Source organism: Spinacia oleracea, chromosome 2 (genome assembly GCF_020520425.1).
Source record: "Spinacia oleracea cultivar Varoflay chromosome 2, BTI_SOV_V1, whole genome shotgun sequence".
NCBI lineage: Eukaryota > Viridiplantae > Streptophyta > Magnoliopsida > Caryophyllales > Amaranthaceae > Spinacia > Spinacia oleracea.
The window spans coordinates 74274627-74298971 of NC_079488.1; the positions used below are offsets into that span (position 1 = coordinate 74274627).

General features: G+C 35.6%; 2 protein-coding genes across 2 annotated transcripts; both read left to right on the plus strand.

The window, feature by feature from the left end:
• Positions 1-2614: 2614 nt before the first annotated feature.
• LOC130467929 (uncharacterized) lies at positions 2615-7713 on the plus strand. The gene is made up of 6 exons (XM_056837029.1): positions 2615-2857; positions 2938-2968; positions 3713-5936; positions 6033-6353; positions 6428-6527; positions 6624-7713. The coding sequence occupies exons 3-6, from the start codon at positions 3724-3726 to the stop codon at positions 7365-7367; spliced, it is 3378 nt and encodes a 1125-aa protein (XP_056693007.1). The 5' UTR covers positions 2615-2857; positions 2938-2968; positions 3713-3723; the 3' UTR covers positions 7368-7713.
• Positions 7714-7847: 134 nt separating this feature from the next.
• LOC130467930 (uncharacterized) lies at positions 7848-13958 on the plus strand. Its single transcript, XM_056837030.1, has 4 exons — positions 7848-7964; positions 8577-8653; positions 8733-8849; positions 13281-13958. Exons 2-4 carry the CDS (start codon positions 8651-8653, stop codon positions 13815-13817), a joined length of 657 nt encoding a protein of 218 aa, XP_056693008.1. The 5' UTR covers positions 7848-7964; positions 8577-8650; the 3' UTR covers positions 13818-13958.
• Positions 13959-24345: the final 10387 nt, after the last annotated feature.

The window sequence follows — 24345 nt, forward strand, 5'->3', positions numbered from 1 at the left end:
AAGTTCAATTTCAATAATCAAAATCTAAGACACTTTGGGATGTGCAACTAATTCTAAAGTTGAGATTTTTAGAATTGAATCCGTGTCGGACGCACTTATTATTAAGTAGTCGTTTGGCGTTCGGATCTCAAATACAATAGTACAATTTCAATATCGCAATTTCAATATCGTCATTTCAATATCACAATTTCAATAACGCATTTCAATATCGCACCTTTCAATAACGCATTTCAATATCGCACCTTTCAATAACACATTTCAATATTGCACCTTTCAATATCGCATTTCAATATTGCACCTTTATTCTTGCTATTTCAATTCCGCACTCTTTACTCACCTTTTTTTTAAGGTGATGTGGTTTTGTACGCACTTTGAATAATTTATTTACTTATTGTGATGTTGATTTACGTGTTTATTGCTTTCATCACCTCACATGCTAAATCCAAAAAAAATGCAAAGTTACATCACGCTTAACAAAGATAATTTCTTGGACAAACCGGCCTTAGGTTCCTTCAAATTAACTTTAAAGCGAAGTGGTCACGATACAAGTAGAAATTCTACGTTCTAAATTCAAAGTTCAAACCCACGTAGTGTCATGACTAGGGTTATTCGAAAATGCTTCTTGTCATGTGCTCGAATACAACTCTTAAAGCTCGCGGAATAAGCATGTAATACCTCGTATTTTTATAATATTTATAAATATATTTTATTATATTTATAAAGCATTTTAGGATTTATTAGCATTTAAATAATATTTAAATGTATTTAATGTATTTTAATTAATTAGAATATTTATTATTTTAATTAATTACGAAACGAATTTAATTCTTGAGTCGGGAAATTAAATGAGTTGTGATTTTTAAAGCTTCGGGTTTTAAATGAAAAGTCCAATTCGTTTTATTAAACGAGCCCCAATCAAAAGTATTTAATTTAAATCCTAAACTAGCCCAATTCATTTAATTCCTAAGCCCAACTCAAATATCCTAAGCCTAGCCCATCAAGGGATTAGGGAGCCTATAAATAGGACTCCCCATCATTAAATAAACCCCTAAAATTTCATAAAGCCCCTTCTTTATTTCTTGCCCCTCACTCCAACTCCCTCTCTCTTCTCTTTGCTCGGCCTCACGCCCACTCGGTCTCACGCCCACTCGTGCTGCACCGCACGGCCTTGTGCCCTCGTGCTGCACGTCCTCGGCCTCGTGCCCTCGTACTTGTCTCTCGCCCACACCCCTCTCGTCCCTCTCTTCTCTCGCCCGCAGCCCGCAGCGAGCACTCGTGCCCTGCGCTGCTGCTGTCCCTCGTAGTTGTTGCTCGTGTGCCCAGCGCACACCTTGCTCGTCCCCTTGCTCGTGTGCTCATCGCACATCTTGCTCGCCCCTCTCGCTCCCACGCTGCGCCAGCCCGCGCGCGCTGCCCTGCCCCTTTGTTCGTCGCCTTGCCGTGCGCGCACCCACACACGGACGTGTGTGTGTGTGTGTGTTGTTCGTGTTCGAATTCAATTCCTTTTTTCGCCCAATCACCCTAATTCGTGATTGTTCCGTGCTATAGCCCGGATTGGTATAATTCTCTTCTTCCTTACCTATTCTATTTAAATTCCGTATTTTAAAATATTATATTAATATTGTTTTGAGTAATTAAAATGCTGGGAACCGGTTATGAATACCGTGGTTTGAGGATTTGTGTGTTGTGATTCATTAGGTTTGTTTTAATTATTAAAGGATGAATTTTTAGATTTGTTTATTTAATAAAGCATTGATTTTTATGATATTAAACTATTGTTATTGGGATTTCCAAGTTAGGGTTTTAACCTAGACCTAATGAGTCAATTGATTAGCATAATTAGGTGATGATTTTAATTATGATAATCAATTATATTTTCAGATTTGAATAAAGGTTTAAAGTGTCGATTTTTATTGATTTTAAAGGCGGAAAAAGTATGTTTTTGTACTAGGGATTGATTTTGCAAATTGAGACGACTTTATTATTGAAAAACGATTGAATTCTAAAGTCTAAAGGAAGTTTTAATTTTTATAAAGTTGCTGGAAATTTAATGAACATGGAAATAATTTAGTTTCATTATCTTGATGATAGGAGGTGATTTCTAGTTGAGTGCTCGTTATTGCAAAGTGGCCCCTACGCTTAGGTATTCAAGGTACGTACAAGTCTAGGGCGACCACACTACAAGAAAGCGCTTGATTACCAACTGATTTTACCGACCGCCGTGAAAGTAGTCAGTAAAAATAAATTTACCAACCGAAATAGAAACGGTCGCTAAATTTACCGACCGAATGTAGAGCGGTTGGTAAATTTAAAATTTACCAACCGCTTTCATAACGGTCGTAAATTTATCGACTGCATAAACTTTCATTCCGACTATTTAGCAGTCGGTAAATTCCGACTATTTTCAAAATACATTTAAAATTTTACCAACCGCCTATATAATATACCCGACCAAAAAAGCGGTCGCTAAAATTAAAAAAAAAAAATAAAAAATAATCAATGACCAAAAACGGTCACTAAATTAAAAAAAGAAAAAAAAAATCTTGTCGGCCTTCCTCCTCCTTCGACCAATTTAGAGCCTTCCCTCCTTCGACCAAAAAAAACTTGAAGAGCCTTCCCTCCTTCGACCTTCGACGCAGCCGGTGAACCACCCCCCTCCCCCGACGGCGCCACCCTAACCCCCCGACTCGGCCAGAGTGCACGACCCACCCAGCCCAGCCGCGCACGGTTCCCCCCAGCCAGCAGCCCAGCCCACGCCCAACCCCCCCCAGAGCCGCGCACGGCGCCCCCCAGCCAGCAGCCCAGGCGGACCACCCACCGGACCGGACTACTCAATCGTCGATGTTTTCCACTCCAGGTAACCTTTATTCTTAGTTTTTTCATAATATAATGCTTTAATTTTTCAAACCCTAACTTTGTTGTTTATATCAATTGTAGATCTTGTATGTGAACTCTTCGATCTTTGAAGGTAATCTTTTTTTTCTCTTCTAATTTTTTGACCCATAACTATGGAATGACTTGTTAGATAATTAATGGGTATTTTTTTCAATGAATTTATGGAATGACTTGTTAGAAAATTATGGAAAATTATGGAAATTATGGAAATTTTATGAAATTTTCAAGGAATGCCGTACTTAATTTGATGTAGGTGTAAGATTTTATGAAATTTAATTTTATGCCAAAATTTCAAGGAATTTAATTTTGATGTAGGTGTAGGTGTAAGAATTTTGATGTAGGTGTAGGTGTAAGATTTTATGAAATTTAATTTTATGCCAAAGTTTCAAGGAATGTCATATGAGAAACAACGAATAATTTAGAGAATGAATTTGAGTAGTAAGTAAGTGTATTGAATAAATTTGTGCATGTTTAGGTGTTTATTGTAAATGCATTTTATTATTTATATTTGATTTTTATCCTTATTGGCTTGTGTTTAAGTAATTATTGATCTTTATATAAATTATAAGTAAATTATTGAACTTTATATAATTTATAAGTGCGTTTGAATAAATTATTGATCTTTATATCATTAATAAATTATTTAACTTTATATCATTAATAAGTATTGATTTTTATATAATTAATAAAATCAATTATTTGATTGTTTATTTAGAAAACTTCGAGCGGTAGTTAGACTATATAGTAGGTTTAGTAACATGATTAGTGTGAGATGTGTAGAGATTGGTTAGTAACATGTTTTTTGTGAGATATGTAGAATTTGGTATCATGAAAAGAAGAGAGCGTAGTTGGATGTATGATAGACTCGACGGGCGCAATCTTAAGCCCGACTTTCTCAAGGGGGTTGGAGAGTTCATTGAGTTTTGCAAAGAGCATCCAACATGCAATGATGGTGACAAAATAAGATGCCCATGCCCCTTGTGTGATAACAGGCGTTTTCATGATACTGAAACAGTTAGAGTACATTTGTACAAGAAGGGGTTTGTTCGTAATTACTATCAATGGATATGTCAAGGGGAAAGCTTAGTAGAGTCCTCGCGTGTTCAGCCAAATCAATATCGGGATATGGTTATTGATGCTCTTGGAAATAATCAAGAGCATTTGGTGAATGAAGAGGGTAATTCAGTTGAAGAAGAACCAAATGATGAAGCTAAGAAGTTTATAGACCTTCTAAAGGCAGCTGGAGATCCATTATATGAAGGGAGCAAACTCTCTGTGTTGGAGATGGCATCAAGAATTGCAAGTTTGAAATGTGAATTCAACTTACAACACAGGTGTGTGGATGGGTTTGCATCTTTGATGAATGATGCGATTCCAAATAACAACCAAATGGGTAGAACTTTCAATAGCACAAAGAAGGTTCTTGAGGGCTTGGAACTTCCTCATGAGAGGATCCACACATGCCCTAAAGGTTGTTTGCTCTTCTGGAAAGGCGATGCACAGTTAGATAAATGTAGAGTATGCGGAAGTGATCGGTATAAGAAGACTGCAAAGGGTAAGCTTATTCCAGCAAAAGTTCTAATCTATTTTCCAATCACACCGAGGTTGCAAAGGTTGTATGCTACCAAGAACATTTCGGAGGATATGACTTGGCATGCCAAGAATCCCCGAGTTCAAAACACCTTCGCACATCCTAGTGATAGTCAAGCGTGGAAGCACTTGGATACAACCTTTCCTAATTTCGCATCAGAGCCACGAAATGTCAGGCTTGGTTTGTGCACAGATGGATTTGCCCCCCATGGTAAATTTGGATCCCAATATTCATGTTGGCCGGTTATTCTTACACCATACAACTTGCCTCCATCGATGTGTATGAAAAGACCATTCATGTTCCTTTCTTTGCTCGTTCCCGGTCCTAAAAATCCTAAAGGAAACTTGGATGTGTACATGCAACCACTCATTGAAGAGTTGAAACAGTTATGGGAGGTTGGGGCTATGACTTATGACATCTCAAGCAAGCAGAATTTCAACCTCCGCGCAGCCCTTTTGTGGACTATTAGTGATTTTTCTGCATATGGAATGCTATCTGGATGGTCCACGGCCGGAAAGAAGGCTTGCCCTTATTGTATGGATAAAAGCAAGGCATTTTGGCTTGAACATGGAGGTAAAGTTTCATGGTTTGATTGTCATCGACAATTCCTTCCACATGATCACCCTTTTCGAAAGAATAAAACAGCTTTCTGCAAAAACAAAGTTGAAAATGGCATGGGTCCGCATATAATGTGTGGAGAAGAATTGTGGCAATGCGTGAAGGACTTGCCTAAAGCAACTGATGGTCCTGAAGCTCTTAAGAAGTTGAAGAGTGCCAAAATGGGTTGGTTCAAACAAAGTATTCTATGGGAACTCCCATATTGGAAGGATTTGCTTCTTCGTCACAACTTGGATGTCATGCACATTGAAAAGAACTTTTTTGACCAACTCATAAACACTGTGATGGATGTGAAAGGTAGCACCTCGGACACCACTAGTGCAAGGAAAGATATGGCTAAGTATTGTAAACGTCGGCAGTTAGAGCTTGGAAATGGAAATCAAACCATGCCAAAAGCACCCTTTGCACTTGACAAGGCTCAAAAGAAGGTGTTATGTGAATGGGTTCGAGACTTGAAATTCCCGGATGCTTATGCTTCAAACTTGAGCAGGTGTGTTAATCTTCAATCATGCAAGCTGTATGGAATGAAGAGCCACGATTGTCATGTCTTCATGGAGAGGTTACTTCCGGTTGCTTTGAAGGAGTTGCTTCCCTTGCATGTTTGGAAGGCAATTACAGAGATTAGTCAATTCTTCCGAGACTTATGCGCCCCCACTATCAAAGCGAGTGACATAGATCGCTTGGATAAGAATATAGCTGAGATCTTGTGCAAGCTAGAGAAGATTTTTCCACCTGCATTTTTCAACTCAATGGAACACTTGCCAGTTCATCTTCCACATGAGGCAAAGGTTGGTGGTCCCGTCCAGTACAGGTGGATGTACCCATTTGAAAGGTAATCAAAATAATACAAATTAGCGTAAATAAATTATTACTTTAAATATCTTATATGTTTACTAGTAACTATTAATCAAACTTACATAATTTATAGGTTTCTTAACCATTTGAAGCGTAAGGTTGGAAATAAGGCACGTGTAGAAGGCTCCATATGCAATGCTTACCTAATGGAGGAGATTACGAACTTTTGTTCCCACTATTTTCAACCTGAGGTTGACACCAAAGCAAGGGATCTAGGAAGAAATGTCCATTCGGTTGTTGAGAACCAACATGACGTTAATATCCCCGAGATGTTCAGGGTGGATTGTGGTCGTGCACCTACTAATGGCCGTTTGCGCTTCTTGCAAGACATGGAGTATGATCGAGCACATCTTTATGTGCTTGCAAACAGTGGCATCTTAGGTGAATATGAAAGGTAAAAAACTATAATTTAATTATTGTAAACTCTTCTAACGACGTATTTAACCTTTATTTCCTTAATTACCATAGGAAATTTGAGGAGCACATTATCCAAACTCAACCTCACATAGTAATGGAGGATATTTGGAGTAAATGCGAAGCCCAGTTCCCTGAATGGTTTAAATCACATGTGAGATTAATTGTATTTTGCTTTCATTCATAAACAATATTACTTACACTAGTCATTGAAAGGAAAATAAAATTACTAACTAATTCTACGAATTAGGTTCTCCGGTCTTTGAGTCCTAATGATGTGACACGGGCGCTTGCGATGGGCCCCTCTAGACAAGTAAGGACATGGAGCCGGTTCTATGCGAATGGATATAATTTTCAAACTCATGACTACGGCAAACACAAGTCAACTATGAATTATGGAGTGTGTGTACAAAGTCCTGATGAAGTTGACTACTTTGGCATTTTGGAGGAGGTGGTTGAACTTTCTTATTGTGGTAAGCTTCAAGAGTACAAGACAATCTTGTTTAAGTGCAGCTGGATGGATTCCGTGAAGGGTATGAACATTCATGAACAATACAAACTTGTTGAGGTCAATCATTCTAAGAGATACCCAAAGTATGACCCGTTTGTATTGTCTTACCAAGTTAGTCAAGTATACTTTGCACACTACCCCAGTTTGAAGAGGGATAAAGCCCAATGGTGGGCTGTGTTTAAAACTAAGGCAAGGTCTGTGATTGATGCTCCGGTTGACTTAGACTTTCTACAAGAAGATGCAAATGAGGTTTCTTCAGCTCTTTGTGCTCCAGATGAGATCCCAGATTATGAAGATCAAGATGATGATGATGATGACGATATTAATGATGGTGATGCTGATAGTATGAGTGATGAGGATGAGGATGATGAAGATGAGGATGAGGATGATGAGGATGAGGATGATGGTGATGATGACATTGATGATGATGATGACGATGGTGATGATGATGATGCTGATGATTCTGATGGATACGACGATTAACTTGATATTGCTGATTTTGGTCCTTTTTGGTTGTTTAATTTTAGGTTCAAGAAATATTATGTAGTTGTTTGGTAAACTTATGATTGGAATTTGACATGTGTTGTCTTTTATGATTGAACTTTGAATTATGTTGTTGTTTATTGAACTTATCATTGAACTTTTTATTTTGGTTGTATAAATTTATGTTTGTTAGACAATCTGAAGTTGTTTGTTACTTGTTATTAGGTAATTATATATGTATCGTAAGTTTATTAATGTTAATGCTTGGTTTGTGTTCCATTAAATAAACAGATGTCCAATCGATGAATTGTCTTTTATGATTGAAATTTGAGTTATTTAAACTTGGTTTGTGTTCTACTAAATAAACAGATGTCCAATCGAGGAGAACATTCAGCCATCCGCAGTCGTTTAGGTGCACGTGGAGGTGGTCGTGAAGGTGGTCGTGAAGGTGGTCGTGGAGGTGGCCATGGAGCTGGTCGTGGAGGTGGCCATGGAGCTGACCATGGAGCTGGCCGTGGAGGTACTACACGGGTGACCCAACCCTCACTGGATACCTACTTTGATGATGACGAAACTCAAGGTGAATACTCTGAAGAGGTGGTACCTGATTCACAAGTAAATGAAGAAGCTGAGGATTCTGGAGTCGTTTGGATGGCACCGGGTGAACTTTGGTAAGATTTAGAGTTACATTTTAATTATTTTATCTCATGTATGAATGTTGTAAACTAAAGTTACTTGTGTTATTTCCTATTCCACTATGTAAGGTTTGATCACAGTTCCATTTCGCGGGATATTACTAACGTCATCCAGAAATATTTCAAGAGTCCTTGGACGTGTTATACCAAAGTTGACAAGGATACAAAAGATCATTGGTTCACTCTGTTCAAGGTTTACACAATTTTATATCATGTAATGTATCACTTTTTATTTTTCAACTTGCTATAATTGTAACATAACAAAATATCCTTCTTTTCTTTTCTTTTGTGTAGAGGACCTATAAATGGTTGCCTGAGTTTGATCACCTTGCTGTGCGTGATTACCATGCAAATGCATATAAACGGGTTAAGTACATCCACTACCAAATAACAAGAAAGAGTAATGGAAGGAAGCCAGCTTGGATGTCTGAGAAAGTGCATGCAGATATGATGAAGCACGTGGATGATGATGAATTCAAGAAAAGATCTGAGCAGGCTAAGAAAAATAGAAGAGGGGGTTCATTAACCAACAATGTTGAACCATCACATTTCCAAGGTTCCATTTCCACAACTGAGGCTGCAAAGAAAATGGTAAGTTTAATAATGTAACTAAATTTCATTTAACGTTGTTACTAATTTGATTATTCACAAAAATTACTTGTATTATTAGGCAAAGGAAAGTGGAGGTGTGATGCCTACAGCTGGTGACTTATATTTGAAGACACACACGAAGGAAGTACCGGGTAAAGGGAAAGTCCCTTGTAGTAGCAAAGCAAAGCAAATCAAGGTAACTTACTATTATTCAAACAAAGCTTATGAAACACGTTTTAAGTTTAAAATCAACCCTTAGTTCGTTTATTTGAAAAATGGGAGCGAAAATGCCTTATTTGGTCAATATAGGTCCTATATCGACAAAATATGACCTATGAAACATGTTTTAAGTTTAAAATCTGCCCCTAGGTGATTTAGTTGAAAAATGGGACCGAAAATGCCTTATTTAGCCTATATATGACCTATAACGACCAAATAGGCCTTAGATGTGAGTAAATACCTTTGAATGTGACTTAGCAAGCTCAAACAAAGCTTATGAAACACTTTTTAAGTTTAAAATCAGCCCGTAGGTGATTAAGTTGAAAAATGGGACCGAAAACGCCTTATTTAGCCTATATGTGACCTATATCGACCAAATATGACTTAAATGTGCTTAAATTGCTAAGAATCAGTTTTAGAAACCTTTAATATGCCACATAAAACATGTAAATGGTTTGAAATGACAAGTTTGGTTCCTTAGTTCAAAGTTGGGCGAGAAAATGACATTTTAGGCAATATATGACCTATAACGACCATATAGGCCTTAGATGTGAGTAAATACCTTTGAATGTGACTTATCAAGTTCAAACAAAGCTTATGAAACATGTTTTAAGTTTAAAATCTGCCCCTAGGTGATTTAGTTGAAAAATGGGACCGAAAATGCCTTATTTAGCCTATATATGACCTATATCGACCAAATATGACTTAAATGTGCTTAAATTGCTAAGAATCAGTTTTAGAAACCTTTAATATGCCACATAAAACATGTAAATGGTTTGAAATGACAAGTTTGGTTCCTTAGCTCAAAGTTAGGCGAGAAAATGACATTTTAGGCAATATATGACCTATAACGACCATATAGGCCTTAGATGTGAGTAAATACCTTTGAATGTGACTTAGCAAGTTCAAACAAAGCTTATGAAACATGTTTTAAGTTTAAAATCTGCCCCTAGGTGATTTAGTTGAAAAATGGGACCGAAAATGCCTTATTTAGCCTATATATGACCTATATCGACCAAATATGACCTAAATGTGCTTAAATTGCTTAGAATCGGTTTTAGAAACCTTGAATATGACACATAAAACATGTAAATGGTTTGAAATGACAAGTTTGGTTCCTTAGCTCAAAGTTAGGCGAGAAAATGACATTTTAGGCAATATATGACCTATAACGACCATATAGGCCTTAGATGTGAGTAAATACCTTTGAATGTGACTTAGCAAGTTCAAACTAACCTTATGAAACATGTTTTAAGTTTAAAATCAGCATTGAGGCAATTAAGTTGAAAAATGGGACCGAAAACGCCTTATTTAGCCTATATGTAACCTATATCGACCAAATATGACCTAAATGTGCTTAAATTGCTTAGAATCGGTTTTAGAAACCTTGAATATGACACATAAAACATGTAAATGGTTTGAAATGACAAGTTTGGTTCCTTAGCTCAAAGTTGGGCGAGAAAATGACATTTTAGGCAATATATGACCTATAACGACCATATAGGCCTTAGATGTGAGTAAATACCTTTGAATGTGACTTAGCAAGTTCAAACTAACCTTATGAAACATGTTTTAAGTTTAAAATCAGCCCGTAGGTGATTAAGTTGAAAAATGGGACCGAAAACGCCTTATTTAGCCTATATGTGACCTATATCGACCAAATATGACCTAAATGTGCTTAAATTGCTTGGAATCGGTTTTAGAAACCTTGAATATGACACATAAAACATGTAAATGGTTTGAAATGACAAGTTTGGTTCCTTAGCTCAAAGTTGGGCGAGAAAATGACATTTTAGGCAATATATGACCTATAACGACCATATAGGCCTTAGATGTGAGTAAATACCTTTGAATGTGACTTATCAAGTTCAAACAAAGCTTATGAAACATGTTTTAAGTTTAAAATCTGCCCCTAGGTGATTTAGTTGAAAAATGGGACCGAAAATGCCTTATTTAGCCTATATATGACCTATATCGACCAAATATGACTTAAATGTGCTTAAATTGCTAAGAATCAGTTTTAGAAACCTTTAATATGCCACATAAAACATGTAAATGGTTTGAAATGACAAGTTTGGTTCCTTAGCTCAAAGTTAGGCGAGAAAATGACATTTTAGGCAATATATGACCTATAACGACCATATAGGCCTTAGATGTGAGTAAATACCTTTGAATGTGACTTAGCAAGTTCAAACTAACCTTATGAAACATGTTTTAAGTTTAAAATCAGCCCGTAGGTGATTAAGTTGAAAAATGGGACCGAAAACGCCTTATTTAGCCTATATGTAACCTATATCGACCAAATATGACCTAAATGTGCTTAAATTGCTTAGAATCGGTTTTAGAAACCTTGAATATGACACATAAAACATGTAAATGGTTTGAAATGACAAGTTTGGTTCCTTAGCTCAAAGTTGGGCGAGAAAATGACATTTTAGGCAATATATGACCTATAACGACCATATAGGCCTTAGATGTGAGTAAATACCTTTGAATGTGACTTAGCAAGTTCAAACTAACCTTATGAAACATGTTTTAAGTTTAAAATCAGCCCGTAGGTGATTAAGTTGAAAAATGGGACCGAAAACGCCTTATTTAGCCTATATGTGACCTATATCGACCAAATATGACCTAAATGTGCTTAAATTGCTTAGAATCGGTTTTAGAAACCTTGAATATGACACATAAAACATGTAAATGGTTTGAAATGACAAGTTTGGTTCCTTAGCTCAAAGTTGGGCGAGAAAATGACATTTTAGGCAATATATGACCTATAACGACCATATAGGCCTTAGATGTGAGTAAATACCTTTGAATGTGACTTATCAAGTTCAAACAAAGCTTATGAAACATGTTTTAAGTTTAAAATCTGCCCCTAGGTGATTTAGTTGAAAAATGGGACCGAAAATGCCTTATTTAGCCTATATATGACCTATATCGACCAAATATGACTTAAATGTGCTTAAATTGCTAAGAATCAGTTTTAGAAACCTTTAATATGCCACATAAAACATGTAAATGGTTTGAAATGACAAGTTTGGTTCCTTAGTTCAAAGTTGGGCGAGAAAATGACATTTTAGGCAATATATGACCTATAACGACCATATAGGCCTTAGATGTGAGTAAATACCTTTGAATGTGACTTATCAAGTTCAAACAAAGCTTATGAAACATGTTTTAAGTTTAAAATCTGCCCCTAGGTGATTTAGTTGAAAAATGGGACCGAAAATGCCTTATTTAGCCTATATATGACCTATATCGACCAAATATGACCTAAATGTGCTTAAATTGCTTAGAATCAGTTTTAGAAACCTTTAATATGCCACATAAAACATGTAAATGGTTTGAAATGACAAGTTTGGTTCCTTAGTTCAAAGTTGGGCGAGAAAATGACATTTTAGGCAATATATGACCTATAACGACCATATAGGCCTTAGATGTGAGTAAATACCTTTGAATGTGACTTAGCAAGTTCAAACTAACCTTATGAAACATGTTTTAAGTTTAAAATCAGCCCGTAGGTGATTAAGTTGAAAAATGGGACCGAAAACGCCTTATTTAGCCTATATGTAACCTATATCGACCAAATATGACCTAAATGTGCTTAAATTGCTTAGAATCGGTTTTAGAAACCTTGAATATGACACATAAAACATGTAAATGGTTTGAAATGACAAGTTTGGTTCCTTAGCTCAAAGTTGGGCGAGAAAATGACATTTTAGGCAATATATGACCTATAACGACCATATAGGCCTTAGATGTGAGTAAATACCTTTGAATGTGACTTAGCAAGTTCAAACTAACCTTATGAAACATGTTTTAAGTTTAAAATCAGCCCGTAGGTGATTAAGTTGAAAAATGGGACCGAAAACGCCTTATTTAGCCTATATGTGACCTATATCGACCAAATATGACCTAAATGTGCTTAAATTGCTTAGAATCGGTTTTAGAAACCTTGAATATGACACATAAAACATGTAAATGGTTTGAAATGACAAGTTTGGTTCCTTAGCTCAAAGTTAGGCGAGAAAATGACATTTTAGGCAATATATGACCTATAACGACCAAATAGGCCTTAGATGTGAGTAACTACGTTTGAATGTGACTTAGCAAGTGAAAACAAAGCTTATGAAACATGTTTTAAGTTTAAAATCAGCCCTTAGTTCTTTTTTTTGAAAAATGGGAGCGAAAATGCCTTATTTAGCCTATATATGTTTTAAGTTTAAATGTGCTCAATTTAATATATTTGTTATGCATGGGTGATAATCATTTTAATTATTGTAGGAAAACTACGTTTGAATGTGACTTAGCAAGTTCAAACAAAGCTTATGAAACACGTTTTAAGTTTAAATGTGCTCCATTTAATATATTTTTTATGCATGGGTGATAATCATTTTAATTCTTGTAGGAAAACTATGAAAAAAATGTTGCTGAATGTGTTGAAAAAGGCATTGCTAAAGATCCCAACCAAATCTACTTTGAGACAGTAGGTGGGAGAAAGAAGGGAAAGGTCCCCGGGCTGGGTAGTGGAGCCTCTCTATACTTTGCACCATCTAGAAGGGGTGGTAGTTCTTCTAGCTCATACACCCCATCTATTTATTCTCAAATGTCATCTCGATTGGAAGAGACTCAACAACAGTTGACCCAAAAATCCATTGAGCTTGAAACAACAAAAAATCAGATGTTAAAGGCTATGGAGGACGATCTACTTTTGAGGCAAAGGGAGAGAGAAGAAAGAGAAGCAGAGCGACTACAGCACCAAAGGGAGATGGAAAGGGAGAGACAAGAGAGAGAAAGGGAGAGACAAGAAAGAGAAGAACATGCCGCCCAGATGAAAAAGGCAATGGAGTCTTACGAGCGGATGTTCAGTCAGTGTACTGGTTTTCCTTTCTCGCAGTCGCAGGACCCTCGAGATCCACCCGGAGGCGGGACACCTTTGTGTTAGGTAGTTAGTATTCTTGTATTAGTTTGAACTAGTTACAACTTTTCGTATTAACATGTTTGAACAACATTATGTGTATTATGAATCTTTGTTGTATGACTTTGAACATGTTTAATATTATAACATCGAGCAGGTTTCATACGATTTTACAAAATTTATATAAATTCGTATATATACAGGCATATATAATATTTACAGGTACATATATAATATTTACAGGTACATATATAATATTTATACAGGCATATAATACAGGTATATATGCGATTTTACAAAATTGGCTGCAAATGATATTTGCATAATTACCGACCGCAAAGGCAGTCACAAATTTAGTGACCGCCACAAAAGCAGTCACTAATTTAGTGACCGCCCCCAAGGCAGTCACTAATTTAGTGACCGCCAAAGCAGTCACTAAATTAGTGACCGCCACGAAAGCAGTCACTAATTTAGTGACCGCTACAAAGGCAGTCACTAATTTAGTGACCGCCAAAGCGGTCGCTAATTTAGTGACCGTCAGGGCGGTCGCTAATTTAGCGACTGCAACAGCGGTCACTAATTTAGTGACTGCATTGGCGGTCACTAATTTAGTGACTGCTTAGGTGGCGGTCGCTAATTCTGTCGGTAAATTTTAGCGACCGCCTTCCAGTTGGAGTTTCCTAAATTACCGTCCAGGTGAAAACTGACCGCTTTTTTGCGACCGCTGGCGGTCGCAAAATCTTTTACCAACCGTTTTTCGCGTTTTACCAACCAATTTTAGCGGTTGGTAATTAATCAATTTCTTGTAGTGCCACACCTTTTTGTCAATGACATTACATGATTGTTGATGATGTGAATTACATTATGTGGAATCATGTTTATTTTGATGAACGAGCATGTGTTTTGTAATGTTGGATTTATTGAATTAATTGTTGAACAAGCATGTTGAAATTATTATGAGTATGGATTTCATTGTCAATCATGTTGTTCAATATTTATGCATGTATGGTTCAATTCACATGCAAGGGATGGATTAATTATTTGTATGCTATTGTACGGGATGTCTAGCATACTTTGAGCCATTTATTTGTACCTCGTTGTACTATTTATTTTACCACATGTGAAGGGTTAGCTCACGTAAGCCACCGCACATGTAGGGTTTAGTTGGGAATATTATGTAAGAAACGAATCAGGATTTGTCGTGCAAGGGCACAACCCTCATGTTAATATGCATGATGTGGAGTCTCACTTTGGTGAGGAGGAACATGGTAGTAATATCACAAGTGTCTTGCTTGGTTGATCACAAGTCTTAAAGCATTAAAATAAGATTGTTTTGGTTGTTGTTTATTAATTGTATGTATGCATGTTGTCGAGTCTTGAGTTCGCCTTTATTAAAATATTAATAAACGTAAAGTGCAACCGGAACAAGCTTCAAAACTCTTGGAACGTATATACCTTGAGTATGAACAATGGGGGAAGTCTTGCCGGAAAGCTCGTACTCCTACTAATGATACAAGACGTTGTTTCATTTATATTATGCGCAGGAATTCCGTCGGTATGGCCCGACACTCGGTATGGCCCGATTTTATTATTATTATTATATTTGGTGTTTGGTTGGCTCCCATCACCTTTTCCCTTTGTGGATTATTCTTTTGGCCCGTTCGAAGCTTATTCTAATTAAATTGTGAGTCAAGAGTCGAGTCAAGAGTCGAGTCTTGTATCTCATGATTGTTTGAATTGTTATTATATGGCTTTTGCATGTTGATTAGTACTTAGTGAGTGATGCATGCTTTAGTTTCATTACTCTATGCTTGTAAGTACTCAGCTTTTGCTGACTACGTGCTTTGTGTGTTTCCGGTCATGGCCTTTGCCTTAATGACCCTATGATGATCCATCATTTGCACTTGCATTGTTGGGGAGTAGAATAATATAGCAGGTTGGTAGATCAAGTACGATCGAAATCATGTGGCTTGGGATGATTGAGAGAGTTGCATGTTTTCGTCTTTTGAAACTATTTTATTTAATACTTTAATTATGTTTGAAATGTTTGGATTATTTATATTTTGGGTTTTGGGCCATTATGGTTCCAAATTGTAGGAGGCCTCGATATTTTATTAATTATGGTTTTTCCGCTGCGTAATTCTGGTAATAGCCTTAACCGTTATCACGGTGGCGGTAATGCTTTAGTAATTCCTTTATTTTAAGTTGGAAAATGGTTTTATAAAAGCAAGGAATTATTAGGGTGTTACAAAGTGGTATTTGCAGAGCTCTAGTTTGAGAGTTGCTTTGCATTAATTAATAGTACAAAGTGGTAAATCCTTAAACTACGATTGCGGAACTTTAGGATTTTCGAAACTTATTTTCCTAAAGTCAAAACGTATTATTTTGAGTACTCAATATTTTAAAGGTCAAATATCAATTATTTTGGGTCGTTTGAAATTAGTGGAAAAGTCGGATTATTATTTAATATTAATTAAATTTTTCCAAATTTTTTATTTTTCCGATTTTTTTTTTTTTCGAATTAATTTCAAATTTATTTTCTTAATTTCGGAAATTATCTTATTTAATTATCCGAATTATTTTAATCATTTATTTATTTATTTTATTCGAATATTATTTCGAATTTATGTTTAAAATTTTCGGAATTTTTTTTATTATTTATCCGAAATTTATTTATTTATTTATTTAATTAATCAATAATTCTTATTAATTTTCGATTTTAATTTAAATAATTTCAACAAAGTTAGGAGTTATTTCGTAATTAATTTCGAAAATTAATATTATTTTCAAGTGATAAATGGGTAGACTAAGAAGGGCATATTAGTCTAAGAATGCATATTATGTGACAATGTGATTATTAAGTGCCATGTATATGTTTTTAACCATGTTTTATCTTGCTTCATGTGATTAAGTGCATCATATTTCATGTTGAGCATATATTTGTGCATTGAAATTGTATGGCTCCACGAACTATTTATTGTATCCTTTTGGGGTTGGAATTTCTATTGAAACGCGTTAGTAAGTGTAGACACCAAATTTTGATCCATAATTTTTGTTATGATCCTTGTCAAGGAAAATATATTTCTTTTTTTTTAACATAATTTTTGCTCGAGTTTCTTTGTTCATTACCTCGGCGGTAATGGTAAGACGATTTAAGGAATAACAACGGTAGTAATTAAAAATTCGAAAATATTAACAATAAAACAAAGACGATTTTATTTAAATGCCCAAAATCCTTACATTGTACTCCTAATCTACCAAAATAGCAAATAAATCGAAGTACGACTCGAATCGTGCGCATTTCGTGCCGGAAACCTCCAAGCCTCACTTGTTCATAATTATGAAAACCACGAGCGCCACTAGTAGCACAAATAACGCCATGATCAAGTTCAAATACAAAGTTAGCATCCGAAAATGCTCATCGAAAGGAGAAGGAGGTGGTTGATCTTGGTTGTTGGGAGCCATGGTGCCGTGAAAATGGAGGATTTTGTTATTTTTGGATAAAGTGTAGATAAGAAATAAGTGGTGAGTGGTGAATTGGATAGGGGTAATCTCCTTTTATAAAGAAGCACTCCGTATTCCGTATTGTATAATATACTTTGATTCTACCGTATAAGACGTCAACACGCTAACAATAACTTAATTCAAGTTTGTTATGTGTAACGACACGCAAAAATTATGTGTCTATCCCTTATCCAATATCACTACTTAAGGTGTTTTGTGTAAATGTCTAGGGTCGTACAAATTTATATGTTACTATGAGTGTGTACCCGAAAAAGATAAAAACTCCAATTCATAGGACCTGGAATAATAACGTACCATGACCGGGTTAAAAGTTTCGCCTTAACAAACTAACAAATTTAACATTACTTACTACTAACGTAACAATACCAACATACGAGACCGACTAATTACAACAAAACAATGCAAAAATGACTTAACAAAAAAGTAAACTATTAACTAATATAAAATTAGTTACTAATTTATTAACTACCTAATTTATTAACTATCTAAACTAACCAAATTAAGATAAAGCAATAAACTAACTAATAAAACAAATAGCAAAAGAAAAAAAAAATATTTAAACAAACCTAATCCTAATGCCCCTAAACCAAACCCACGTACCCCCCCCCCCCCCCAAATATTAAAAAAAAGGAAAAAGAGAAAACAAAAGCAAAAAGACAAAAAAATAAAGAAACCTAATGTGATTGATCCCCCAAAAAAGCACGTGAACCCAAGTAAAAAAAAATCCTAAACTAAGTAACAAACTCACATTCAAAAACCAAAGTAACATACTGACATCCCCAAATGAAGACAACACGCATTTTATAACCAAAAATAAAGTTTTAATAAATTAAAACTTGATTGACACATCAATGCAATAACATGCATCAATGCATGCACAATGAAATAACTGCAATGCATCCGTCAAATCAGTTTTCTAACTGATAAATTTACTATTGCTTTCACCCCATCACTTCACCATGCAATAGTCACGAGTCATGAAACTCTCCCTTTATGATAAAACCAACTGATTGTAATGTCATTCAAACAGTCCGATATCGAAACCCAATTCTTATTTATCAGTTTTGAATAAACTTAACTGATAAAAATTCCTCATATCCAATCACGAAACTGATATTTTTACGACCACTAGTTTCCCTACTACTAATATGGGATGTATTAGGCGCTTTTTAAAAGAGTAGTATCCATATCGGAATATACACCATGAGAGTAATACTTCTAAAAAGTGCTTCCCGTGAATATTGTCTCTTAAAAGTACCATTACTATTAAGAGGGGGGTATAATACGTTATTGTTCAAATAATGTGACGACAACCTTGTTAATACGCAGTATTACAACGAGCCCCCGGGTAAAGAGAATAATGTATAACCAATTTTTATATGACGCCCTCTTCGTAATAATGGGCCTACATTTCTAACGCCCGACTTTCTTTAAAAAAAAAACGGACGATAATCTCTTTCCAAAATGATCATCTTATTTATGGTTTATTATGCCATGAATTTTTTCTCTAAGACGAGTACCTTGTTTAGCCCGTTGAGCTCCCAGACAGTATAACTTATCAGTTTGGCAAATAAAACAAAAGCAGTTATGGGACAATCAAGTCATGATTACTCAAATTTGCTTATTTATTCACAAAATCCTCCTAATAATCTATTTTTATTTCGTATAACCTTCAACTATTGTTTATTTGCAACTTAGTCCCTTCCACCCCTATAAATACCATCATCTTTTCTCACTTAGGGGAGGCCCAACCCCCCATCATTCTACTCTCTCTACAAAAAAAAAAGAGCTCTAATTCACTCACTTTCTCTAAAAAAATCAGTAAAAAAGGAAAAAATATAGTTCATTCAAGTCAAAAAATAGTTTTAGTTAAAGTGAAATCAGAAAAATCAAAAAAAGAAAATAAGTTTTTAGTTTAATTAATATCAATATTCAGAAAATCAAAAAAAGAAGTTATTTAATTTTCTTGGACGATTCACTTTGCAGTCACTTTTTTTTTTTTTTTCAATTGATCATTTGGATTAATCTCTCAAACATTGCTAGTAAGAGCCAAAGGTAATATTCTTGTTCCTTTTATTTTTGTGAATTCCAATTATTTTTTCATACATTACTAACTCTTTTCTTATGTGTGCTCTATAACATGTTAGGGCACTATACGTGCCGGTTACCTAATTTGGAAACCAACTAGAATTTGACCGACCACGGGCGAGATTCGAGAGTGAGTGTACGTGAAGTGTGTTTTTATTTATGTATGTTGATCACCAAAAAAAAAGAATATTTTTCTCAAAATGAAGTTAAAGTGAGAAGGTGCATAAGAAAATTCAAGAGAAAGATGGTGGAACTATAGTACTGACCAATTTCTTCATTTTCCATTTTTTTGTCAATTTGGTTGATAATTATATAAAATATCGTCACTTTTCAAAAAAAAATTTACAGAAACTTGAAGTATTTATAAGACCACGTCATTTTGGAATTTTTCAAAAATAAGTTTTAGAAAAATCACAATAAATCCTAAACTTCAGACTAGAAAAACTGTCTTTTTCAGGTTCCGATTTCTTATTTGGTGAAATTCGACCAGGTTAAATTATTATTTTCGAAAATCTCAAAGAATATCATAGAAAGACAAAATACTAAGCTTTCTAAATTGACCTCTCTCACCTCCACACGATTTTTATTCAATTTTACAGAATATTTTCAAAAACAGAAATCTAGGAAGACAGTTTCTTGAAAATGACAGTTTCAAATAAATAAGTTTTATTTTATTAAAAATATTAAATAAACTTTAAAATCTGAGATTTTTATACACATGACTCTAAAATGTTTCTAAAGTCCATTTTAAAAATAAAAACGTGATTTTGTTTTCCAACAATTAATTTATAATTTACTTTGACTTCAAGGTCTCAAAAAGGAGCAGCTTTAAAGAAAAATTATTTATAAATTATTTACTTTTTATTTTCCCATTTTTTAACACGTTAAATAAAAATCTTATATATTTCCAAAAAAGTATTAAACGCTCAAATCCGAGTTCGGGAGGTCATGGTACCAAATTTAAAGTTCAATGAGATGTAATTTTCTCAACAGTTTTTTTTTTAAAGGAAAATTGGTTTTCTCTTATAAAATTCGATTTCCCCTAAATAAAATTCTATTTTTCTTAAATAACAGATTATATATTTTTAAATACTCCAAACCCTTTACCACTTCGTTATACTTACCTAAAATCAATTTAGGTTGAGTTAAGTAAAGTGGAAAATTCTAAATAAATCAAAATATAGGTTTTGTTTACTTAGATCCCTACTTTCCAAACATCCAAAGCGAAGAAATATGAAGACTAATCAAGGCAACATGGTTCAAGGCGAAGGGATCAAGACTTGAAGCTGCTCATTAGATAGGAATTATCATTATTGTAACATTTGTTGTACTTATGGCAATTGTAAACTAAAGCTCCACCATCAAATTAATAAAACAATAAAGGAATTATCTTATTCACACTTCTTAATAATAAATTATTCGAGTGTTTTTTTTATATTAAATTGGTTAAATCACTTTGCATGCTTGATCCATATATCATTTCGCATTTGCATGAGATAAACCTAGTGACTTATGGTTTATGACCTTGAATTGAATAAACGGGTCAAATTGGAAATTTAGTCATATAGGATTGTGAAGTGATTCACCCACCTATAAAACCTATCATCATCAAGTCTTGTTACCTATAATGAATCACTCTCAATCTAGTATGACATGATTTCTATTATGAAACTATTATTCAATTTTAGGCCATATCAGGTGTCCCAACTTATATGGTCAATTTCATAAACCCCAAACACATTACCTCAAAATCCACTCAGATAGCACATTACTATCCATCCTCAAAAGAGTGAAGTTCAACCCAAAATAAACAAGTCACAAAGTACAAAACAACTTTCTTTTCAGAAACAAGTCAATCCAAAAGTCGTCAATCGGGACGCATTTTATTGTTGAATTGTCTTTCACAAAAGACTTTATGGTGTCACTAATCGGGGTGATTTCCACAACCTTGATGGAGCGATCTGATTCACAAAAGAAAGTCAGTTAAAGACCTATTACCAACCTTGTCTTGAGTTATTCAACACTCTTTTTCCCTTCACCTATTGGAATTGACCACATAGGAAGGGACACTTGTCAGAACTACGTAGGGTTTTGATCCAGGAGTGGATTCAAATGCCACAATGAACGGTACGTAGGGCAACTTTAATGCTCAAACCCACCATACATCACCAGATTTATCTCACCATATATTATATCATATTGCATCCGAGTGTGTTTGACTACTTGCAAATTATGTGACATTATGCATTAAATCAATAACATTGTGAATGATCATAACCAATTATTGTAGAAAAATAGGGACAACATATTAGTAGGAGCCTGTTTTAGAACAGAGGGAGAGACGAGTTCCAGACGTTCGATCTTCCTAACTTATACCCCGGACCTTAATCTTTGATTTCAAAAGACCAGATTTCATAAGAAAAAAGCCTTTTATTTTATGGAGCCATCATTGTTTTCGGAAATTTATTTTTTATTAAATAATTATTTTTCCTTGAAAATGATGATTTCAAAAATCCGGTCCCTATCGGATAAAATAGGGTGGCGACTCCGAATTTTTAAACATTACAGGCCTAACCATAGGCTTATGTGGGATTCTGACCGTAATCTAGGACATTCGAGAATCGGGTCCCACAGTAAGACTTTTGAGTTGTGAATTTTCAGGAATTAAGGATGCTACCTTCTAAGTTCACCAGTCTAGGATACTTAGAGAAGATGGATAATGAGACTCCTCGCACGTATGTTCAGAAGATCGTGTTTGCTTGTGACTATTTGGCTTCGACCAAGAACATGCCCCACCTTAGGCACAAAGATATGATGGCTAGAATGATTATACATTGCTTACCCCATAAGAACCCCTACATAGACCTCAAGAATAGGTTCAGTGACATGCATTATAGTGATGGTACCCCTAATAGGTACAAATATGGGACTAGTGATGGTAGGTGGAAGTATGATTCTGAGGTTCTTACTACTATCCTAGAGGTTGCGGAAAATAGCTATGAGGATGGAAAGTATTCTGCGGGTCTAGGTATGGGCTATGGAGGAATAGAAAGTGATGGTGAGGATGGTATGATCCATGATGAGCAAGCTAGTGATGTTGAGGAGGATAGTGATGATGATGTGGTAGAGATTGAGAATCCTAACCCTATAGTTCCTGAACCAACCATTGAGATATCCAGTGGATCTGAAGATGAGCTTGAAGAGAATAATGTGGTTGATAGTGAACCACAACAAAATGATGAGGCTATGGATGAAGACTCGGATCCGGAAGAAGACTTGGATGATCCTAATGATCAAGACTTTACTCCAGAGCAATACAAGGAAAGAAATGATCGTCGTGATGACGTTAGTCTCTAGAGAAATGTAATCCTTAGTTTTACTTTTCGTTGATTAATAAAGTGGCAAAGCTACTATTTATGGTTTTAGTTTATTATAGTTGGAGAATAAATGTTATGGCATTAGTGGATGTAAGACTTATTCATTGGAGTTTTAATAAAAGAATAGAATTTCCTTTTCGTGATCCTTTAAGTTCAATTCTCAATTCTAAGCCTTGTGGGTATCGCAAAGGGATTATTTGTTATTTCTTCAATGAAATTTTATGTGCAAGGTGGTTTAGTAGCAACCATCTAAATTTACTTGCATCGAATAATGGGGTGAGAAGGCCTGAAAGTGGCGCCGACTCTTCCCCTAGGTGGCGCCTAAGTGTGTTATTGTTGTTAGTAGGTTCGTTGTAGAACCAGTACCTTAGTAATGTCGTGTCCAACAAATATTAAAGCTAGCCTTTTTATTTATTCAGGAGAAGGGATATGGCTAGCCAAGAGATTTCTGAAGTGGTTAGACAACTAGCTGAGGTAGTTCGAGACCTAGCTCAAACCAGAGCAAACCCAATGCATGACCCGGCTGGGGAAATGTTTAAGAAAATAGCTCAAAGCAAGCCTCCACTCTATAGCGGAGAGATTGAACCAAGTGTGTTGGAGAACTGGTTGAGAGAGTTTGATAAACTCATTGTAGCTGTGAATTGCCCCGATAGGGTGAATAGTGCTGTGTACTACCTGAGAGGTGAAGCTGATTTGTGGTGGCAACGATGTGAAAATACCCTTAGAGCCACACCTAACTTTGGATGGGAAGCATTCAAAACTGCACTAAGGAACAAGTTTTACCCACCCTACCTGAAGAAGCAAAAGGCGCAGGAGTTCATTGAACTCAAAATGGGAAGTCTGTTTGTGACGGAATACTATTCTAAGTTTGTAGAGCTGTCTAGGTTTGCACCTGAAGTGGTGGCAACGAAAGAGCTCAGGGCTCAAAGATTTGAGAATGGTTTGACCATGGACTTACAGCTGTTGTTGTCTGGAGAGACCTTTACCTCATTAGACACCCTGTACGGAAAAGCTGCTCACCTGTATGGGTTACAGCAAAGGAAGAATGGTAGTGCTGAAATGAGAAAGGATGGTGGAAGCTCAAATCAAGGAAATAACCATCAGAATCAGGGGAATTTTAAGAAGTGCAAAGGAAATGGGAATTTCCAGTTTAGGGCTAACAATGGTGGTAATCGCAACAACCAAGGTGGTGGAAATCAGTCTGGAAGGAATGGAGTACGGACTTACGAATGTAGGCGCTGTAACATGAATCACCCTGGAAAGGATTGTGATGGGAACTTGGTGACTTGTAGATTCTGTCAGAAGTTAGGCCATAGGGAGTATGAATGCTATTCTAAGAATGGAAAGCCTAACCAAGGTAACCACCAAGGCAATAACCGGAATATATAGAACCGGAATGGGGGAAATGCAGGTGGAAATCAAAGAAACTACCAAAGTGGTAACAATGGCAATAGCAATGGCAATCACTAGAACCATGGAAAGCCTGGAGGGAACCAACAACAGAATGGGAATCGGAACAACAATGGGAACACCAATGGAGGTGGCTATAACAAGGGAGTTACCCA

What these genes read in the sequence shown, in the direction of transcription:
- LOC130467929 (XM_056837029.1), top strand. Translation starts at nt 3,724, where the DNA reads ATGAAAAGAAGAGAGCGTAGTTGGATGTATGATAGACTCGACGGGCGC. An exon ending in TGGATGTACCCATTTGAAAG is followed by an intron (nt 5,937 to 6,032) that starts GTAATCAAAATA and finishes CATAATTTATAG; the next exon opens with GTTTCTTAACCATTTGAAGC. An exon ending in ATCTTAGGTGAATATGAAAG is followed by an intron (nt 6,354 to 6,427) that starts GTAAAAAACTAT and finishes TAATTACCATAG; the next exon opens with GAAATTTGAGGAGCACATTA.
- LOC130467930 (XM_056837030.1), top strand. An exon ending in GCAAAGCAAAGCAAATCAAG is followed by an intron (nt 8,850 to 13,280) that starts GTAACTTACTAT and finishes TAATTCTTGTAG; the next exon opens with GAAAACTATGAAAAAAATGT.